Source organism: Rhizopus microsporus (assembly GCF_002708625.1).
Source record: "Rhizopus microsporus ATCC 52813 unplaced genomic scaffold scaffold_8, whole genome shotgun sequence".
Classification (NCBI taxonomy): Eukaryota; Fungi; Mucoromycota; class Mucoromycetes; order Mucorales; family Rhizopodaceae; genus Rhizopus; species Rhizopus microsporus.
Window position 1 is genome coordinate 111,408 of NW_019671923.1, and position 21,218 is coordinate 132,625.

Below are 21,218 nucleotides of genomic sequence, written 5' to 3' on the forward strand. Positions count from 1 at the left end.
AGAAAAATTCAGGCATAATTTGTCAGTATTCTTATGAAAGTGTGTTTTTCTCAAAGGCCCCGAGCTTATCTCCCTTATTACAGGTAGATAAATCGGAAAATGTAAAGATGAGTGTCTGTGTTAGCGTAACAAAGATATTGAGATAGAGAGAGACAGAGGGAATGGATAATTGAGACCCAGATGTATATAGACCGGATAGGTTCCATATCGACAGTTCTTTTTTTTTCTTGTATATATATATACACTCACATATTTATTCTCTTTTTATTACTTATAACATGGTATCACATTCTAAGGTAGCCATTGTTGGTGCCGGTGCCGTAGGAGCATCCACAGCCTATGCTCTCATGTTTAAAAACATTTGCTCAGAGATTCTTATTGTCGATATCAATCCCGAAATTGTTCAAGCACAGGTACTTGATTTAGCGGATGCAGCAAGCGTAAGTCATACGCCAATTCGAGGGGCAAGCACTGAAGAAGCTGGTCAAGCAGACATCATTGTCATCACTGCCGGTGCTAAGCAAAAGGAGGACGAGCCGCGTACACAACTAATCGAACGTAACTATCGTGTGTTGAAGAACATTATTGGTAGTATGCAACCTATTCGGCCAGATGCTATCATACTGTTGGTTGCTAATCCAGTCGACATATTGACACATATCGCTCAAAGATTATCTGGGCTGGAACCCAACCAGGTAATTGGCTCTGGTACCTACCTTGATACAACACGACTTTGTGTTCACCTTGGTGAGATATTTGATGTTAATCCGCAGTCGATCAATGCTTTCGTCCTGGGAGAACATGGTGATTCACAGATGATTGCTTGGGAAGCAGCTACGATCGGAGGACAGCCACTGACGTCTTTTCCAGAGTTTCAAGAACTTGATAAACAAGCCATTTCTAGAGCAATATCCGGTAAGGCGATGGAAATCATTCGATTAAAGGGTGCAACATTTTACGGTATTGGCGCTTGTGCTGCAGACTTGGTTCATACCATCATGCTGAATAAAAAGTCAGTGCATCCGGTATCAGTTTATGTAGAAAAGTATGGGGTCACATTCTCTATGCCGGCTAAGCTTGGTTGGAAGGGAGTAGAAAAGATATATGAGATTCCATTAAGTGAAGAAGAGGAGACGTTGCTTTTAGAGTCTGTAAAGGCGCTCCAAGAGATAGAACGCTTATATTGACTAGAAAAGAAGAAGGTACACTTGTGCTCTATATCTTGACTAAAAGAAATAAACCAATAATGTGTTTTGTTACAATTTGATTTTCTATCATTATGTCAACATGTTATTAAAATATGATGACGCATACATATTAAGCCTATTTTAGCGAGTAAAATAGATTTAATTAAACGTTTTTATGATAAAACTGCTCTTGTAGGAAAAAAAAAGTATGATGCAAAAGGGTCTGTCCTCTCTCTTCAACTACGTGTGACTACGAAATCTGTAAGTCTGAGGTTAATTTTGATTACTCTGAAAAAAAAAAAAAAAAAAAAAAAAAAAACCACTGTCTGAATTTAAAGTGAAAAACCGTAAAAGAAAAATATTTCTACAAATGAAAGGTCCTATTCTTTTTTGATTCTCCTTTTTTAGTACAAAATGCTGTCAAATACAGAAAAGAAGACAACGACAAAACCATTGCCACCTCCTTCAGTTTTATTTGGAAATAAAAATAATTATTACTATGACAATAATAATAGTAATAATATGGAGCATAGATCAGATTATATATTACCTCCACCTTCAAGTCTACCTGGTTATCATTTACCTCCACCTCCACCATTGCCATACTACTATCATCACCCACAAAAATCATATTCACCATCATCTTCAACATCATCAGCATCATCACCATCAAAGCCAGCAACTAAAAGAAAAAGACGTCAAAATGTAGAAAAGAAATCATATCACTATGAAGTATTAGACATTAAACAGCAAAAAAAGAAAACTAAAAAACAAAAAAAGGAATCAGAAGCTATTTCTGCTGCTGCAGCTACTTTAGCATCGTTTGCATCTGCTACGCCATCACCAATAACCTCTTGTGATGAGGAAGAGGATGATGTAGAAGAAATAGAGGATGAATGTGTCCATCTAGAATCATGTGCAGGACAAGGCAATCAATACAAGTGTGATGCTTGTAACCTAACTTATAAGCACTTGAATTGTTTACAAAGACACGGTTGGGAATTTCATCATACTTCAACTATGCCAAAACAACAAAAGACTCAATTGTTAGAGGTAAATATACGCACATTCATTTCTATGCTCTTTATACTTAGCGTTTTCTTTAGGCTGCACAAATCTTGATGGATATTGCACGTTACAGCATGAGGATGCACGTCTTGGAATAAATAAATAAAATTTTTTTAAAAGTCCGTGTGTTTTTATTTCAATCAATTTGAAGTTGATTTTTGATAAAGTGTTTAGAAACCACTACTGTTTAAAACACATAATTCGAGTCTATACAATAGATGGACATTTTCTACACGGGCTAAGTTTGCAACGAACTCAACCTCTCAGCTAGAGATGATATAAAACTTTCCCTGATATAAAGATTTAACATAATACTGTTATTATAATAGTGCCTCTTGGAGATGGTAGACAACTATAAGAGGGTATCTCAGACGGGCCGACATCGTGTTACAACTCAGTTGTACAGACAAGAAAACAAAAGACATGGGAATTCGTTCATAGACGAATCTTGTAAGTGAGTAGATGATCACTAGTCAGCTCATATATACTTTTTGATGCAGTGTCTTGATACGGTGCTGCTAGATACTAAACAGACACGCATGCATCGCAAGTAACACAATGACGCTCTCTTTCCTTTTTTCTGAGTTTATTTATCTTAAAAGTATAAATTAAACATTTTTTCCTGCATTTATTTCGTTCAACAGTCAACAGACTTTCTTTTTACAGGTATTCTGTGATCTCAGTATTTACACTGGTTGGATCCCGTCGTAAACTACCCACGCCATCAACAGGAAACTCATCCGAGCAATTTGCCCAAGAACGCCTATCAAAATGTTGTTAAGTCGCTCATTGCTGTTACAGATTCAGTAAGCGTTCGTCTTTAACAAGAGATGCGATGAGTAGCTTCGCCTTGCCAGTTTCTCCGTATACCCTATTATATTGGATCAACTGCGAGACTTTCTTAAGCTCAGAGGGGATACCATTGATAGTGACTTTGCGAGTAAAGTTTGGACTGCTAAAAGGGAAGTAGGAGATGTCGCTTGTGATAAGAAAAAGCGCCACGTTTTTCGATTTGTTGCTTTGAATCTTACGGATTTTTTACTCATGTATTTCCAGACTATGTTTCGGGTGAACTATGAACGAAACTACTGGGTGGAACACATGGTTCCTTTGTTCATGTAATTTTCTCATGTATGTGATTAATAGGTGCGAGAGGACCTTCTGAAAGCTACACGCAAAAGTCAGCGTATTATGAGTGTCTGAACCAATAGCATTGGGAAAGTTGGAGGAAAAGAAAAGCTTGTGATGGAGATGTCATCTGATTTTTCAGGACACAAAGAAGCTGATGGGTGAAATGACATCAACGGTGAAGGCAGATCTATTTACAAAGCATGCCTCTACCATTCGTCTTGTTGTCTTTGGTGTTTAGTGTGTCGAAGCTCGTTTGAATTTACTCAAAACGACGCTCAGTCAAAAATGCAGATAACAAGCATTGTAACTGCTCTCGCCCGAATTGCCTGTTATGTAATAGCAGAATAAGGCTCATTACCCGCCTTTATTCTGAGATAAGACAGAAGGAACATACAAATGAACAAGTGTTCTACCATTTATATTTGTAAGCGTAGATTATAATTACTGCGGTTTTAATTCGCTTCTGGCACTAATATTGTTGTTCTCTTGACAATCTGAGCAATAGGAGATAATCACAAGAAAGATTTAAAGGTTAAGATAAAAAGCGCTTGAAGCGTGCAAATAATATGTGTGTTATTCTTTCGGTTTCTGGATGAAGATGCTTTTCAGTAATAAGTCCTCTTTTGAAGTCGATAAGAGTTATTACCGAACTTGCGTCTGGAGAAAACCCAGAAAATAGCACTAGCCTGAATGCCTAGCACTAACTTCCAAGTGCGGTAACCTCTCGGTAATGACAATAGATAACCCAGCCTTACTCAAGAATAGAGCCTCTGCCTCATGGTTACAGAGTAGCTAAATGATGAAATAGAAAACACAAACTGATTAAAAAGCGTTGACCATATTTATTTTATGTATCCCTCAAAAATATAAAGCTTATTTTATGTATTATTACATGTTGTCTTTTAAGCAATAAAGAAGACATAGAAAATCAATTAAAGTGTTAATTGCTATTGATTTTGTAATGTGTGCGAATAATTTCTGAAAAAGTATATAATATGGGCCTTCTAAAACACCAGCAAGGACTTACGTTGTCTACCTTTGAGATTATATATTAGATCGACTATTAATGATGATCGTCATAGCAACATTGACACGGCGATGATATGAGCTTGCTCTATAAGCTTGATATTAGCTAGTTGAAATGATAATATGACGAAACACGACAGAACGACCTCAAGTAAGCACATAGCTGTATTCATCTCATATCAATTCACTCCTAAATGACATAACCGTATTATTAAGAGATCTATTCCGCTTGCATATGCTAATCCCTCAGAGTTCTAATGATCTTTGTCATCATAGTTCCTAATGTCACACATCAATTTCTTCGATTCACGGATAAAGGCATAAAAGAAAAAAGAAAACATGAAAAGGGCACAAAAAGAACTGCTACAAATGTTGTAATTTGAACCAGGGCTGTGAGAAGAGTAAAGAGAATAGATAGACATCTTTTGTCAAAGAATTTGCTTTTACATAATAGCGACAGTATAAGCTATCGGTATATCCGAGATATTGATTAAAGAGGTATACATTATGTTCTGCATTGTGCTTTAAATGGGGTTACAAAGCAATGCAACCATTGCATGGGCCATATCCCCTTGCTAGGCCGAGCATCTGCAACTAACACGAGTGAGTATCGAGTATAAAACGTAGACAGTTTACAACGCGCGATGGCCCCCTTTTTTCCATTTCACTCCTCCTTTGCTTAGTTAATATATAGATTTCTTTATTTTTCGGCAAAAAATAAGGCATTTCATGTCATTTCAAGGTAGCATCAACAAAGAAGAAACAGCATACTGTAGAAATGAAAAAGAAGATGATGAAAAATCACTGAAAAATAAAGATCTCTGGATCAGCAATCCAAAGGAACCAAAGACAGACGATGAAAGTGGACCAAGCGAAGAGGAACATTACTTTGATTCTGATGAAACTGATGTTGCAATTGTAAATGATATAGCCGTGATCAACGACAACCCTGATCTACCAGTCTTGACAGTTCGCTCTATTATCACTGGGTTGGTAAATAGTTATATGATTCATGTAATAAGCATGTATTTGATAAGATACACCATAGATTCTGTCCATCCTCTCTTCATCTGTTTCGCAGCTGATGCAGTTCAAACCAGTAGGCAGCACATTAACCAATACATTTCTGCTGATTGTAGCCTATCTAATCTGTTCTGCCTGGGCCAAATGGTTACCACAGCACACTTGGTTAAACCCTGGCCCGTTCAACTATAAGGAGCACACGTGTATCTACATCATGGTTTCATCTGCCAATACCTCAGCCTATGGCACACTGGTGCTATCCACTCAACAGCTATTTTACTCTAACACACCAGGTCCAGCTGGCTCTATCTTCTTTTTACTCGCTACTCAGCTTGTAGGCTACGGCATCGCTGGGCAACTAAGGCCATTCTTGGTATATCCATCCAACCTTATCTGGCCAACATCTCTTCCTCTTGTTTCCGTTTTGAACACTTTTAGTGCAAAAAGTGAAGAAGCCAGATGGCGTACACGATTTTTTTTTATTGTTTTCTTTGCCATATTTGTCTATGAACTCATACCTCAATACATGTTTCCCCTTCTTGGTGGCCTTTCGATTGTATGCATTGCTAGACAAGATAGTAGATGGGTGAAGAATCTTTTTGGTGGTCTAAACCCCAATGAAGGTTTGGGCATGTTCTCGTTTTGTTTCGATTGGAACCTTCTGTCTAGTATCAGCCCTCTCGTGCTTCCCTTCTGGGTGCAAATGAACATTCTTACTGGTATTCTTCTTCTTTGGTTAATCGGTCCGCTGGCCTACTACTTTAATGTATGGAACGCTCAGAGCTTCCCATTTTTATCTAATAGTATATTCCGACTATTTCCTAACGGCACTGCAGAATATTACCCACAGGGGCAAGTGCTCAATAGTGACAATACGGTGAATCAGACAGCCTTGGCTGAAGTTGGTATACCAGTATACTCTACTATTTATGCCATTAGCTACGTAGTCGTCAACATGACCCTTACTGCGACCATATCTCATGTTTTTTTATTTTATGGAAAGCAAATTTATGAAACCTTCCGTATCCTCAGGACCAAGCTTTCTACTGGGGACCTTGACATACATATGAAGCTAATGAAGAACTATCCTGAGGTCCCTCAATGGTGGTACTATGGTGTCTTTATGGCAGGAATTGCAGTAAATATAGGTGTTGCCTATGCTAATCACAGTGGTTTCCCTTGGTGGGGATGTATTCTTGCAATCGGTCTCTCTGCCATACTTTCTCTTCCGTTAAACATGATTACTGCCATTACAGGGGGCGGCATTGGACTAAACGTCTTTGCAGAAATGATTGGAGGTTTTGTATTGCCTGGCCATCCAATTGCAAACATGTACTTCAAGACACTCGGCTACAATACTCTCTCACAAGCTGGTGCAATGGCCAGTGATTTAAAGATTGGCCATTACATGAAAGTGCCTCCTAGAATGACATTCTTATATCAAATGCTCGGCACAACTATCGGCGCTATTTTCAACTATGTTATCAATAAGCTTATTGTTGAAAGCAAAGCAGATGTACTACTGCTACCAAACGGCAACCAGTTTTGGAACGGCGCTGGCCCTCAAACAATGAACTCTGCGGCCATGACTTGGGGTGGTATTGGACCGATGGCGATGTTTGGCCCGCACAGCCGTTATAGCATGGTCCTGTGGGCCTTCTTTATCGGCTTTCTCTTACCGGTTCCCTTTTGGGCTTTACACAAAAAGTACCCTAAAGCTGGTTTCCAGTATGTAAATATCCCTATGATTGCGTCTGGATACATGATTATGCCTGGTTCGACCACATCTTGGATCACATGCTCCTACATTATTGTTATCTATTCACAGTTTTATCTTAAGCGGCGATACACTGCATGGTTTGCAAAGCACAATTATCTAATTTCAGCTGCTTTAGATTCGGGCACATCCATTATGGTGTTTTTGCTATCTATGACCGTGCAAGGAGGCGGTAGTGGTGTCCCTTACCCTTTCCCTACATGGTGGGGTAATAGACAGGACCTTGCGGAAGCAGGGCTGTATCCGGATATGTGTTGTGCTAAATGTAGTTCTTAGTGTAATATTTTCATAAAGATATCCTTTTCATGATCGCTTTGCTCTCTTTTTCTTTTTCTTTCTTTAGAATCAATAAATAGAACCACTTTTACTTTGTTTCTACACAGAATTACTAGTTGCTTTTGAGCTTAAAGTAAAAGTTTATTTCAACTATATAGAAATATTTAAAGCGCCCTTTTCATAGATTCATTTGAAGTTTTTTTAGAGGATATTTCTTCCTGAGCCATTGTCTGATAGGTCCAAGAATAAAGAACCTTTCCCAGATATTTACAGCAAGCATATTGCCAATTGAATAGGCCCATAGCTGATACCTAAAATAACGAGGAAGCACATTATGTCCAAGAGGATTATTATATGGTTCAATATAAAAGTCAGGTCGTGGGTATCCAAGGGAGACAAGTACGTCAGGATTACCACAGTTGACTCTCATTAAGCAGCCAAATCTATTGGGATCTATGCAAGAGTAAATCATCATAACACAATTTTTCTGTTACTTGCTTTACCTGCGAGTTCCCAGTAACTAACAATAGCAACAAAAAGTGCCCATACAAATATCAAGAAGTAATTGCGATACCAGCTTCTTCTAAAGATATAGCCGTAGTTAAAGATGAACGCAGAGTTGACAAATTGATACAATGTGATGAACGTTAGGATATCAGCTTCAAAACTATCACCAAGTAGCCACCACTTGGAATTATCGATTGCACGGGCATCCCACTCATGGCAGCGGAAGAAGTCATCCTTTGTATATAACCATATGAAGGCTCCAATCAAGAACCAAGCATTTATCCAGAGTGTTCCTAGTACAGACAATAGGACTTCAGGACCCAAAATACGCGCTGTTGGTCTGTGACTTGACAACTTCCTAGCAGCACCTGCTTGGGTTACTGCAAAGGAACAAAACACGGTAATGAAAGCATCAATTAGGATAAAGTTCCATTGGGAAAACGACATTGTATAATAAAACGTGCAAAATTTGACAGTAGCCATGGTTTCACCATACATGATCAAGTACTTGTAACTTGCAAAAGAAGTGGCTAGTGCTGATCTTCCTTGTATGAGCAAGTCTACACAAGCTTGAACCGAACGACGCGGTGTACTGAAGGGTGAAACAACCGATGCCTCTGCCTCTGACATTGCAATACCCACATGGGCTGACCGAAGTGCGCCACAATCATTACCGCCATCACCACACATAGCCGTAATAGCTTTTTCCATAAAGAGTTCTACACAAGCCATCTTATCCACAGGTGTCATACGAGCAAAGATTCGAATGCGAAACAGATATTGGCGAATACTGCCTTTTTCTACCAACAGACGAAACGCGTTTCCTGTTAGAGCCAGCTCAACGTTACTGTTTGCTTCTAATTCTGTATCTATATTCTTTATCTGTTGTCCCGTTTCTGTATTTGTCCAAATAAGCGTATTCTCGTTTGAGTCATTCACTTCACCAAGAATTACCGGGGCCTGTGAAGGCACCAGGCCACACTGTTGGCCAATAAAGACACCAGTGTACGCATTATCACCTGTGATCATGACAGTTCGTACGTCTCCGTCTTTAAGCTGTTGAATAGCATCGGCTGTGTCTGGCTTTAGCTGGTTCTTGAGTAGTAACAGGCCCGCAAAATTCAGATTGGACTCTAGTTCGTCTCTTGTCCATTTGTTCCCAATTTCGGCTTCCTTTTTTTCATTTAGAATTCCTAGATCTCGATGAGCAATAGCGAGGACGTAGCATCCTTCCTTTGCCTTTTGAGCTGTCAAGGCATCAAAATCAGGCGGTATTTGGCAAGATTGACTAGCTATTCTTTCAAAAGACCCTTTACAGAACAAATGTACGTGTCCTGTCGACAGATCCTTAACGGCAACAGACATAGAGGCACGGGCATGTTGAAACTCAAATCGTTGAATGATCTTGAGTCGTGTTTGGTCGTTGTTCAAAGAAATATCATAGTCTTTATCGGAAACTAACGAAGCGCCTGTGGTCTCAAACGTGACAATGTCTACTGGATTTCCTATATACTGTTCACCCAACCGAGACACAGAATGACAGCTCGACAGACCGATCTTTAAAGCATCCGGAAGCGTATCAAATTGATCAGCAAAGTTTTGAAAGTAGGCGTCTTTGGAAGGATAAACACCGTAGTATTCGAGTCCCTCATTTGTCAATGTGCCTGTCTTATCAAAGCAAAACACTTGAACTTTTCCTGCCATGAGAATTCGAGGCAAGTCAACACAGAATACAGAACGTTTCTTTAACCTTCGTGACGCAACCGATTGTCCAACGACCAAGATGGCTATATGTGTAAATTGAGATTAGCAAAAATAAAATAAAATAAAAAGTCCATAGTATGATATCCAAACCTGGCAAAAGAGGATTCATCACCTGTGCTGCACAGATCGTTCCATAAAACCAAGCGGTCATTCCTTTGCCGCCCAACCACCAGACACCAAAGCAAAGTAGAACAAGAGCCCACACTAGCAGTAAACAAAACACGAGCTTTAGCTGTTCGTTAAAGATAAACGAAACAGGTTGGGGAAACAGTATACGCTGCACGAGCTGTCCTTTGTCTGTATCCGTTCGTGTTTTCAGGACGAGTGCCACAGGAAGATCACCTGAGGCAGTCCCGATGGCTTGCTTCACTGTGGTACCTGCAAACAAACTGTTGATTTTCCCAGAGGATTGTGCGTCAAATTTTGATACTGTCGTATCGCTACGAATAGGAAACTTTCGTATAGGCAAAGGCTCACCTACATGTCTATGTTAATTATCTTTTTCTTTAATAACTTTCTCATTAGAACTTACCTGTCAAAGAACTTTCGTCAACAATGATGTCTCCTTTTAGAATGACAGCATCTACAGGTACAGTGAGATGAGGAGTCACTTGAAAAACATCCCCTGGAACCAATTCGGCTGTGGATATTGTCTGCCATGTTTGATCTCTAAGGACCTCACAGGTGCCTACATGTTCAGCCATCTTCTTGACTCGTTTTTCTGATTTGAGACGCACAATGACTTTAATGATGGCAGCGAGTAAGATGACGCCAGTGTCGGATATACCGATTTGCCAATAAGCCAAGTAGAAATAGCACCACAGTATCATGAGTTGATAGATATAAAAGAACCCAGTCAATCTAGATGTGAATGAGATGAGCTGCTTTTGCAAAAAATAATGGCTTACTCTTGCCAACATGCTTCCAAAAAGCTGGGTACTTGGACTTTAATGAAATTTGGACCGATCAATTCAAGTCGCTGCTTGGCTGTCTCGCTATCTAATCCAGCAGCCATACCGAGTAAATCTACAGGGTTTAAACTGATTTGAACAACGGCAGGTGTGAACTGATTTAGATGTGTATTGAATGTGTATCGGGTTGATTGAAATTCAAAGTATTTGTTGCCCTGAGAGTCTCTTTGAACAGACACTGTCTTGGTCAAAGTATCAAAACCAAGTATCTCTCGCAAGAGAAATTCCAGACTTGCTAATCTTTGCTGTATACCGTGGCTCTCGTTCTCATCGCTCAACATCTTGATCACTTTGCGTGGCCTTTGAATTTCCACATGGTGACATTGATCTAACGAAGTCTGAATCCTAAAGTGGTTTCTAATTTTGGTTCGCATCACATTAATAGCCAAGTACCAGCTTGTGGCAAGAAACCAAGCCAAACAGAATGCTTTACTAGATAGCTCATAAGAGTCGTAAAACAATCCGTAGGGCACACCATTAACCTATAGATTTGATATAAGTTACAAGTAATATGAGAAGCAGTATACATACATAGCCATAATAATCCAGAGAAAGAATGAGTAGGGTAATGATCCAAAAGACAGAAATGATGGACATGTAAGCGACCATGATATATCCAACCCAGTCATCCTTATACCCTCGTTGTACAAGCTGTTCATCTTTTTCCTGTGTTGATTGTACATTTTTCTCCTTTGCTGATGGCTCTTCTGATACTTTTTCGTTTACAGGGCTGTCCTGTACACTTACACTGCTAAGTGAAACAGTATCACTGGATACTGTACTTGTGCGGCAAGCCTACAGAATAGGTAGCGGTTATCTATATGCATATAAACGCGCACTTTTTTTCGCTTACCCTTTCTCTAATGAGTTTGTACAGCATCCATATCGGCCAGAGTACAAAGAATCCCAAATGAATCGCTAGGTAACAAATCACCAATGGCGCTAATGATAGATGAGAATCAATCACCTGCTATACCCATTCTATGGCTTTTGGACAATACCTGGAGTTGGGAAATCCATTCCAGTGGGTGCACTACACACATTCCAAATAATCAAATTTTGTGCTCCTGTCTGAGTATGTGTATCTGCCCAGGTCATGGAGATCGGTTGATTACTCTTTAACACCAAAGAACAAGCTTCATAGGTCTGTGCGGTTGCATTCTCAGGGTGATAGTTGGGAATACTCGTCTTGATTTGCGTCATTCGATTGCAGGCCATTAACTGCACATGTGGGCTGGACGGACAAGAGCAAGGGTTGGTTGCTGCATTAGAAGCGCAGTCGGTCTGACAGGACCCGTCGATGCACAAAGATTGACCTGCAGGACATGATTGAGGACCAATTGTGGACGGGCAAAGAGAATGATCACTGACGCATAAAACGGGACATCCTACATCATTCTGTGTAACGGCTGGACACATAGTGCCATTATGATAATGATCATTTACTTTTTTTTATATAAAAGAGGTTAATAAACAAATAATAAACCATGCTTATGAGATCAACCTGTATTAAATTTTGGGATAGCGTATACGCCATACTGATATAATATGAATAGGATCAAAGTGGTGACGATCTTCATGAGGAGATACTATTCATATAATACAGTAAAAGAAGAAGGAAGGAAGAAAGAAAGAAAAAGAAAAAAGGGGAAAGAGAGAGAGATGAATGCAGTCCGATTTACACATTTTGTGTTCGAGATACTCATCGTTCCTGCACTAGTCGGACTCCAGATATCTAGGATTAACTCTTTGACTGCGCGCTTTGCTAAAATTATATCTCTTTAAATGAATTTATTATGTTACAAAAGGTATCTGTGTGAAACGTGTTTTATGCAGGGTCTGATCTAATTGTCTTTTGCAGTGGGTATGAGTTGTAATTCATCGTCTACTATTCGTCTCTTTCTTCTCTTTATATATTTCCGTAGGCAAACAGACAGAGAACAATAAAGTGTAGACAGTATTGAAAATGTATAGATAAATAACTCATTACGCTCTTGCTCTACAAATGTATCCATAGTATGCTCTACCTCTATGATTGTCTGTGTGGCTGTGTGTTTTATTTCTGTTGTTCGACTCACTGGATCTGATATGGTCATCGTAGGTGCTTCCATTGATGTTTCTATCTCTCTTGTTGTAGTTGTGATCGCCACTGTCTTTTTTAACTTGAACTCTGTTTCAGGTAACATATGAAAGTTGTCATAGTCGATCTATATACAAAGGATCAACCTTCTTGTGTTTTATCCACACTGGACAAACTTACGACAACCATGCCTTGGAACTTAAGTGTAGTAATTGGTTTATCAACAATATCCATCATCCAACCGACATGGACTGGCCATTGCTTTAGTTTGGAGTCTATATGCCCAATGACAGCATTTGAGTCGAGATCTACCTGATCAACTTCATCATCATCGTCGCATGCTACTGAAGTAAAGAGGTCTTGGTCAAATTCCTTAAATTCGCCTACGGTTCTGTTGGTATCTTTATCCTTTACAAGCATAACAATGCCTTGATAAGCAAATTTTCCTGTCAGCTGTATATTGACAAGAGAAGAAGACGATGTCCTGATGCTTACACCATAGCAATCGGAACAAGTGGACTTGGAGGGACCATGACCAATAGTGGCCATTTTGTTTCCACTTACACTACACTGTAAGACTGTCAATGACTGTAGACATCTTGTGACTACCACTTACTGTCCCTGGTGCACTAGCATAAGAATTGACATTGCTGAAAAGAACAAACAAAAGGATCCAAAAGAGCATCAAAGAAACAAAAGAAAAAAAGAAAGCACCAGCCCTTTCTATTAAAAGTCAGAAACCAAAAAAAAGGACCACCGGTGAAATTTACAGCCTCAACATACGAATGAGCAATGTCTGCATACTTGTAAAATGGCACACAGCACACAAATGTTTTAGCCTATTGAGGAGACTTTTTTATTTTTGGGAATCATTATATCTTGTTCCAACACGTCTTTGCTCTGCTTCAAGACGAGAGTATAACAGATAAAGGGCAATCTGGTTGCTTTCAGGAGTGCCTGTGATCGTGATGAGCCTTTCACGGCTATCGTCTCTAGGATCCGCAATTTTGATGTGGCTTCCACTTGTCTGTCTGATTTCATTGATTTTCATTCCGTTTCTACCAATAATACAGCCAACCTAAAATAGAAGAGAGAGAGAAAGCGATTAGAGAAAGTATATATATATATATATATTTTGGTTGGGTTACCATTTCGTTAGGTATATATATTTGCTGAGATTGTGTCGTATGTGGCATAAATCCAGGCATATTTCCCATTCCTATTCCTGACAGTCCAGGCATGATAGGTAATGGGTAGTCATTCTGTCTCCCATTAGACGTTCCAGGATAGCTAGAGGGATAATAGAGACCGTTGACAGACATGCCGTTGACAGGCAGCATACCAGCGTATCCCATCATGGCTACAGCAGCAGCAGAATTCATATTATTATCATGAGGACGACGTGATGTACTTCGTTGAGAACCTGAGCTGCTGTGATTACTATAGCTCTGGGCTCCACCAGGGATAGGTTTATAGAGTGTATAGCCCGTAGGTTGCGTAGTTTGTTCAATCAAAATATCCCCCACACGCTTGACTGCCTGTTCAATCATTTGTGGGGTGCCATGAATGGAGAGGACACGTTCGGAGGATAAAGGTAAAGGTTCCTCTGCTGCAGTAACACGAGCACCACTTGATTCTTGGATAGACTTTATGACAGAACCGCTTTTACCAATAATACAGCCCATACGATTAGAAAGAATGAGAATTTTGATGGTTATGTCCTGTTGTGGTGGAACATTCTGGTTCTCTTCTGCAAGCGCGCTTTCTTCAATAATCTTTTCTGCTACCAAAGCATAAGCCTACAATGACAGTTAATGAGAGACAAGAATGCATGTCGTGATTACCTTTGACACAGCCGAGACAGGGCCTATCACGGTCAGAATGCGTTCAACAGCACTAGGAATAATATCAGACACGTTCACACGAGCCATAGAGGATTCGCGAATCTTGCTGACGTTTTTACCGCCTCTTCCAATGATTAAGCCAGCATCTTTCATGCTGACGAGTGAACGAAGAGAGATGATGTTGGATTGACTTGATTTAGACTTAATATCCGGAGATTTTGATTTTGGAGAATCCTCACATGGCACGAAATGAGGGGCTTTTGTCTCAGGGTCAGGAATTGCTTGCCTTTTTGGGTGGCGGTCGTCTTGGTGATCACGTTCGTGTTCAGAGTCATATTCTTCCTCTAAACGAGGACGTTTAGACCTGTCGATTGTTTCGTTATCAGACATCTACATGAAAGAAGAAAAAGTATATAATGATGTATGTTCTTTTTTTGGATTACCTTGATGAGTTTAATAAAAACGATTCAGGGAGAAAGGTAAAAGGTAAAGGTGAGAATAGGTGTGAAGAATGGTTAGATTGGAAGAGGGAGAATAGAATCTGGGAATTGGAATAAGGAACATGTGTGTATATATGTGTGTGTATAGTAAAGAAAAAAGAATGAACAAGGCTATTTACTTGGGATATATATACTAGTATTTCTCTCTCTTTGTGTGTGTGTGTATGTGTGTGTGTAAGTGTGTGTAAGTGTATATGTCTCTAGAATATAGAAAGAGACAATAATTAGTTTAAAAAAGAAAAAAAGATAAAGAGATAAGCCACTTGCCTAGGTTGGATGTAGGATGATATCACGTACACGTGATAAAAAGACATACACAAACAAAGAGAGCTCAGACATCAAGTTTCAAATGGTTCAAGGCTCTTATTGAATGGGTTTTACTATTGCATATATTTTCATTGAAATAAAGAGTGAGAATAGATAATGGGGAGGGTGGGTTATTTTTTCTTTCTTTTTTACATATATTCAAAATTACAAAAATTAAAAAAATCTAAAAGTAGAAAGTAAGTTGCCTATTCCACATGTTCAACCGTGTACGACCATGCGATTAACGTTATGGCATCGGAAACAAATTATTTAAATGGAGAAATAGCAAATCCTTTTTTCTTTTTGTTTAAACTCACTTTTAAAAGAAGTTTATTGTTCAAATGTTGATCAAACAAAAAAAGATATTTAGAAATTACAAGATATACAAGATGTATAAAATATATAAAATATTCAATGAACAATAAAAGAGAGAGAAGAAAGGATTTGCTATATTCTTTATTTTTTTTTTTCCTTTTCATTTTATTTTTCCATGACAAAAAAAAAATACTAATTTTTATATTTTTTCTATAGCAATTTGACAGATCAAAATTATCGCCTTTTTTCTCATCATTTAATTCATGTCACAAAGTAAACAAAAAAAACAAGTAAAATTGGCATTGAAACCTTATCTTAATTTAGACAATCAACAATATCAACAATGGATGCCTCACAGTGAACCGACCAACTTATTCGAACCACCAACTATCATCGGTTTTAATCCACTTCGAGGCCAAGCAGGGGATCCATTTATGGTCAGTACGACTCTCAACAATTTGAATTCGACTCTTATCAAAATCGCCTTTGGTACTTGCATTGTTCCCACTCATTTTACTGTCAATTCAAATCAGTCCATCTCATTTCATTCTCAAGTACCTGTTTATCAAGCTACTTCAACGCCTGACCGCGAAAGAGTACCCATTTATTTGGTTATGATACGTGAAGGAACTGAAGATAACGTTGATGTCATTGACAGTTGGTTCGCTGGTTACTTTGCCTTTAGTAACGTTAGTAGTCATAGAAGAAGAACAGTTAGTCACGAATTTGATGTCAATGCTAAACGTAGTAAAACATCAGGTATATGCTCACATGCACTTTTCTTTTTCATTTCTAATTCTTATCTTTATGATACATAGACACATCACCTTATATGCCTTATCAACCTAATTATTTGCCTTATATGCCTTTATCTTCAAGAGTTGAAATGGACCCTACCAATATACTGAACTATCCTACCTACAGAACATCTGATCCCCAAGGATCTTCTACACCCACTTCATCAAGTCAATTGCAATTTGAACACCCTTCTTCTCAGTTCATGATGCCAATGCTACCAAACAGTGGCATTCAGATGCGACCTCCCAACATCATGCCTAACGCTCCTTCGCCCATCATGATCCCTTCACCTCATTTTGCACATTCATCTTCCTCTCATGCATCCATGTACTCTCCTCAACAAGCACATCCTATTCAGCCATTACCTACTTCACAATCACAATCACATCAAAACATCGTGCCGATCGTACCTGCACTCCCTCCACATATGCCTATCCCCGCAGGCAGTCGCTTTCCACCACCTGATCCCTTTGCCAATGTCCTGAGTAACGCGACTCTGTCGATTGAAGGTGACCTGAACGAGATGATGCAAGACTGGACAGAAGAAGAAGTCAGCCAACAGCGTCGGTTAGTCCAGTTTTGGAGAAAACAACAAGGCACTCAATCCATCTCTGTCAAGTTCAATGTCTATCGACGACGTAAACCCAAGGATCCTCCAGACTTTGTGATATCATGTATCTATTGGGCCGAACGTGGGGATTACTATGTCACATCTGTTGATTGTCTCTCTCTTCTCCAATACCTCATCGGTGTTGTCTTCACTGTTGAAGAAAAAAATCGTGTACGTCGCAACCTAGAAGGATTCGAACCAGAAACGATCAGTAAACATAAAGATGATACCGCAGAATTCTTTAGACTTGTCATGGGTTTTCCAAAACCAAAGCCTAGAAATATCGAAAAAGATCTTAAAGTATTCAAATGGGAAAGACTTAGCGAAGCTCTTCAAAAGATTGTCAGCAAGTTTACAGCTAGTTATAGTACAACTCAAAAGATCATTACAGATGATATATTTAATAATAACAACAATGGCAATGGCAATAATAGCAATATACTCTTTTAATATTAACACAATAATCATTATACAGTCATCATATAGTAATCATAATAATAGTAGTAGTAGTAGTAATATATAATATAGTAATAAACTAATCATTATAAGAGAGTCTAAATGATGCACCCTGATTTAATATTACATGCCAATGAATGGACCTTATCCGTAACAAGTGGAAACTGCTTTTGTGTGTATGTAAAGACTGTTATGCCAATTTTACTATATTTTACTCGACGATGAGATCATTGACAATGAAGCAATATGGCCATTTTGTGCATTGCTTTAAAGGTACCGATAAGCCGATTCAATTGATCAAAAACTTTACTAATCATAATCAAGATCGAACTTTATTCATTGTTAAAGGTAGACCTGATCTTCTTTAAGAGAAAGATGAGTCGCTCAATTTCTTGCATGACATAGTTTACAAAAAAGGAAATAGAACTTTCCACGCCTAAGACAGGTTTTGAAACTAAAATAATAATATGATGGCGCCATTTATACAATAAACTATAAGATCAAAGCAAAGCATTGGCCCAGAATTGGCTGAATTACACAAGTAGAAGCCAGTTCAGACTTGTTCTACTTGTAACTTTGCATAACATAGACAATGAACCCCAGTCTTTAGGAAACCCTTGATTTTTAAAAAACAATGCAAGATAAACCAATTTTATTATATACACATTAATGCAACAATAACAGCAATATAAATGACAAAATAATTACAAATCAGTAGGGATTTGGAAAGGCTTACCCTTTTCCCAATGATCGGCACCTTCTGCTACTGGATTACCTTTGATAACGTCCTTTCTTTCTGCACGCTTCTTTTCAGTAGAGATACCCATTTGTTTATCACGACGTTCCACTAACTCTGGCTTCACTTGACCATCAGCTGTAAAAGCCATCATGAGCTGAGGAGGGCCCATAGGAATTTTGGATGAGCAATTACCGTCGTCATCTACAGGCCAAAGTTGCCAAGTCTTACCATATGTGTTGACAAGAATCTCAAGAGGACCCTTTTCAATGGTGGAAGTAACCGCATCAGGCACCAGGCTCTTGGCATTCATACAAAGGAGACCACTTTCAACTTCGTACTTGTGAGAATGCCAGTATTTTTTCTCTTGTTCAGGAAGTGACTTGAAGAGAGCCTCAGAGATGATATATTCGACAGCAATCAATTTAGCATCTACAGAATCACTGTCATAGACAAGGCATTGGCGCCTGTCTTCATCAATCATATGGCAGTAGTGGTAGGCAATAACTTGACGGTTGGTGTCATTACAATAAGGATGAATACCACAGAAACTCTCGCAGATACCACCCATAGGCTTGAAACTTATCAAAGGGCTAGAAGCAAGTTCCATACCAGCTTTAAGAGTAGACGTCTTTCCTTGTTCACTGCACATAATATAAAATTAAATACAAAGAAAAAGATAAAAGTCCATAATGATATCTTTTATATATAAATAACAAACGATGTCAGTATTATGATGCATTGACGTAAGCTTTCGTCAACTTTGACACGATTTCCAAAATCTTGCCCGAGAATATCGGGTAACACCAGCTAGAATTGCCAGTTGGTAAACCCTCTCACCTACAAAGTGACACAATCAATAAACATGTGGATGTGGACGGCCTCCATAAAAACTGGTCAGTGGAACTTTTTTTTTTTTTTTGCACTAAATTTTTTTTTGGCTGCAGGCGATGCTACTTATAGCATCTTCGACCCCGAAGCCTCGGACGAGAATAAAGATCATACTCTGACATGGTTGCAAAAAATTGGCCTAGAACCTGTGACATTGGTCAATGGTGACCCTCTGGTTGCTGTCGCCATATCAATGGTAAAGATCAATAAGAAACCGTGGCGGTTTCTATCGTACTTCTACGTTATATCGAAGAAGACTACACCCTTTGGCGTAATATAATCAATATATATTTCGTATATAAGCCAAAGTCATCTTTTCTATTCGACACTAACATAATACCTCATACTAAGTCACAACACTGATTCATGGCATCTATAGTCTGTAATAGTTGATGACGCGCCATATTAATATAATCAATAGATGATGACAGCATTATTTTTGAAGGTCAATTTCTTTTTTTGCCAACAATCTCTTCCTTACTCTGTTTATAAAAGGATTACAGAAAGACCCATTCTATCTTGCTGTATTTCTAATCTTCCAAGTCAAAACAACTATTCATCCATAATATCACAGTTTCAACGATTGCCAACTGGCTTGGCAACCGAAATCAAATTTCTTTCCATGGCTATCGAAAATGAAGAGCACTTTGAAAGCATCAGCAGCGAATCGTACGGTCAATCTATTCCTCCATCCCGTACGGCCATTTTACATTTAACAAAGCAAATCATGCCCAAGCAACCGATCCCTGGAGTGACAGATACCATGTTTTTATCCGAACAAGAAGTATATGAAATTGTCCAGCAATATATGCAAAACGACACTTTGAAACAGGTAGACTTGGCAGAATGAATGAGCAAGGATGGACTTTGGGGTCCTGCGAAACGCAAATATATGAAAAAAAAAAAAAAAATTCGAAAACGCGGTCGTCTTTACACCGTCGTCAAGCTTGAGTATCGTGGTTTTACTTGGGGCAATATCAACCACACCCATCAATTTCGTGTCATGCTCAAAGCAATACATTCAAACATTTATACGATTGGATATGCAAGAAAAAGCCCAACGCCGGAAACGTTGTCCGCAAAGAGAAAAACAGTCAACCTTCAGATTTACAAGCTCAAGACAAGGCTCTTGTGCGAAGATGTGTTTGCATCGATTGATGTGTCGGCTTTCGATCCGATAGCTTCGCGTGATTATGAACGTCCAGAGCTGAATCTCGATTATTATAGTGGGGACACGCAAACCATAAGACAAAAAATAACGAAGTCAGAACGCAAGGTCAGACTCGTGACGACCGATTACCGTGGCCTGACGACTAACATTGGTGATCTGCACCATTTTTTCTGATTCAACAAAAACGTCGTTGAGCTCGTGGTCGATATTGGACACACCATGAAGGCTTACAGCAGATATGACATTTTGCACAACGACAGTGCTATCCAAATGATCAGTGGTCAAAGACCATTCGTGACAAACCTCAACCATACCCCAAGCACTCAACGCAGCAGATCTCTAAGAGCCACGCTATTAGTTGCCTTGATATGCACCGATGTCTGTTCATGCCTGAAACAATACGGGATTCATTGTCATTCCTTCTGAGTATGCTTCCTCTACGTCCTTCGGTTCCCCCAAACGTGGCCTTCATCTGGTTTCAACGATGGCCGATTATATGCTCCATACTATATGAATTAGATTAGCTACGCTATAACAAATTGATCTCTACTAGGCATACCCATGGTCAAAAGTTTCTTGTATGGTTAAATCAATTCCTTTAATTCCCCACCGGTAGCTTTATTTATCATTTTCCTTTTATATTTTTTACCCTTGTACCTATAAGGTGTTTTTTTTTTTTTTTTTTTTTCCAAGCGGATTGAACGGATTGAACGACGTTTATTATTTTATTTTTGCGCTCATTTGGACCACCAATAAACGAAAATGCGAAATTGATTTTGAT

At 38.9% G+C, this 21,218-nt stretch overlaps 10 protein-coding genes across 10 annotated transcripts; 5 read left to right on the forward strand and 5 right to left on the reverse strand.

The window, feature by feature from the left end:
* The first annotated feature begins 21 nt into the window (after nt 1-21).
* Nucleotides 22-1,493, forward strand: RHIMIDRAFT_281974 (lactate dehydrogenase B). Its single transcript, XM_023613049.1, has one exon. It carries the CDS (start codon nt 279-281, stop codon nt 1,185-1,187), a length of 909 nt encoding a protein of 302 aa, XP_023466132.1. The 5' UTR covers nt 22-278; the 3' UTR covers nt 1,188-1,493.
* A 19-nt stretch (nt 1,494-1,512) lies between these two features.
* RHIMIDRAFT_291812 (uncharacterized protein) lies at nt 1,513-2,452 on the forward strand. The gene is made up of 2 exons (XM_023613839.1): nt 1,513-2,240; nt 2,294-2,452. The coding sequence occupies exons 1-2, from the start codon at nt 1,602-1,604 to the stop codon at nt 2,351-2,353; spliced, it is 699 nt and encodes a 232-aa protein (XP_023466133.1). The 5' UTR covers nt 1,513-1,601; the 3' UTR covers nt 2,354-2,452.
* A 2,649-nt stretch (nt 2,453-5,101) lies between these two features.
* RHIMIDRAFT_313240 (OPT superfamily oligopeptide transporter) lies at nt 5,102-7,562 on the forward strand. Its single transcript, XM_023614854.1, has 2 exons — nt 5,102-5,405; nt 5,461-7,562. Exons 1-2 carry the CDS (start codon nt 5,142-5,144, stop codon nt 7,486-7,488), a joined length of 2,292 nt encoding a protein of 763 aa, XP_023466134.1. The 5' UTR covers nt 5,102-5,141; the 3' UTR covers nt 7,489-7,562.
* A 22-nt stretch (nt 7,563-7,584) lies between these two features.
* RHIMIDRAFT_281981 (putative cation-transporting ATPase) lies at nt 7,585-11,672 on the reverse strand. The gene is made up of 6 exons (XM_023613050.1): nt 11,262-11,672; nt 10,668-11,212; nt 10,292-10,620; nt 9,850-10,236; nt 7,992-9,782; nt 7,585-7,941 (listed from the first exon to the last, which is right to left on the reverse strand). The coding sequence occupies exons 1-6, from the start codon at nt 11,337-11,339 to the stop codon at nt 7,667-7,669; spliced, it is 3,405 nt and encodes a 1,134-aa protein (XP_023466135.1). The 5' UTR covers nt 11,340-11,672; the 3' UTR covers nt 7,585-7,666.
* A 5-nt stretch (nt 11,673-11,677) lies between these two features.
* On the reverse strand, nt 11,678-12,342 carry RHIMIDRAFT_132120 (uncharacterized protein). The gene is made up of 2 exons (XM_023605558.1): nt 12,235-12,342; nt 11,678-12,175 (listed from the first exon to the last, which is right to left on the reverse strand). The coding sequence occupies exons 1-2, from the start codon at nt 12,308-12,310 to the stop codon at nt 11,712-11,714; spliced, it is 540 nt and encodes a 179-aa protein (XP_023466136.1). The 5' UTR covers nt 12,311-12,342; the 3' UTR covers nt 11,678-11,711.
* On the reverse strand, nt 12,343-13,426 carry RHIMIDRAFT_281985 (uncharacterized protein). Its single transcript, XM_023613051.1, has 2 exons — nt 12,991-13,426; nt 12,343-12,937 (listed from the first exon to the last, which is right to left on the reverse strand). The coding sequence occupies exons 1-2, from the start codon at nt 13,357-13,359 to the stop codon at nt 12,575-12,577; spliced, it is 732 nt and encodes a 243-aa protein (XP_023466137.1). The 5' UTR covers nt 13,360-13,426; the 3' UTR covers nt 12,343-12,574.
* A 240-nt stretch (nt 13,427-13,666) lies between these two features.
* Nucleotides 13,667-15,044, reverse strand: RHIMIDRAFT_287608 (eukaryotic type KH-domain (KH-domain type I); the record flags this gene model as incomplete). The annotated part of the gene is made up of 3 exons (XM_023613488.1): nt 13,667-13,888; nt 13,959-14,609; nt 14,655-15,044. The coding sequence occupies 3 exons, from the start codon at nt 15,042-15,044 to the stop codon at nt 13,667-13,669; spliced, it is 1,263 nt and encodes a 420-aa protein (XP_023466138.1).
* A 788-nt stretch (nt 15,045-15,832) lies between these two features.
* RHIMIDRAFT_226460 (uncharacterized protein) lies at nt 15,833-17,697 on the forward strand. Its single transcript, XM_023607569.1, has 2 exons — nt 15,833-16,534; nt 16,594-17,697. Exons 1-2 carry the CDS (start codon nt 16,039-16,041, stop codon nt 17,631-17,633), a joined length of 1,536 nt encoding a protein of 511 aa, XP_023466139.1. The 5' UTR covers nt 15,833-16,038; the 3' UTR covers nt 17,634-17,697.
* A 646-nt stretch (nt 17,698-18,343) lies between these two features.
* RHIMIDRAFT_287609 (DUF1264-domain-containing protein) lies at nt 18,344-18,985 on the reverse strand (the record flags this gene model as incomplete). The annotated part of the gene is made up of 1 exon (XM_023613489.1): nt 18,344-18,985. One exon carries the CDS (start codon nt 18,983-18,985, stop codon nt 18,344-18,346), a length of 642 nt encoding a protein of 213 aa, XP_023466140.1.
* Nucleotides 18,986-19,888: 903 nt separating this feature from the next.
* On the forward strand, nt 19,889-20,611 carry RHIMIDRAFT_237362 (uncharacterized protein; the record flags this gene model as incomplete). Its single annotated transcript, XM_023608743.1, has 2 exons — nt 19,889-20,098; nt 20,213-20,611. 2 exons carry the CDS (start codon nt 19,889-19,891, stop codon nt 20,609-20,611), a joined length of 609 nt encoding a protein of 202 aa, XP_023466141.1.
* Between the last annotated feature and the right edge of the window lie 607 nt (nt 20,612-21,218).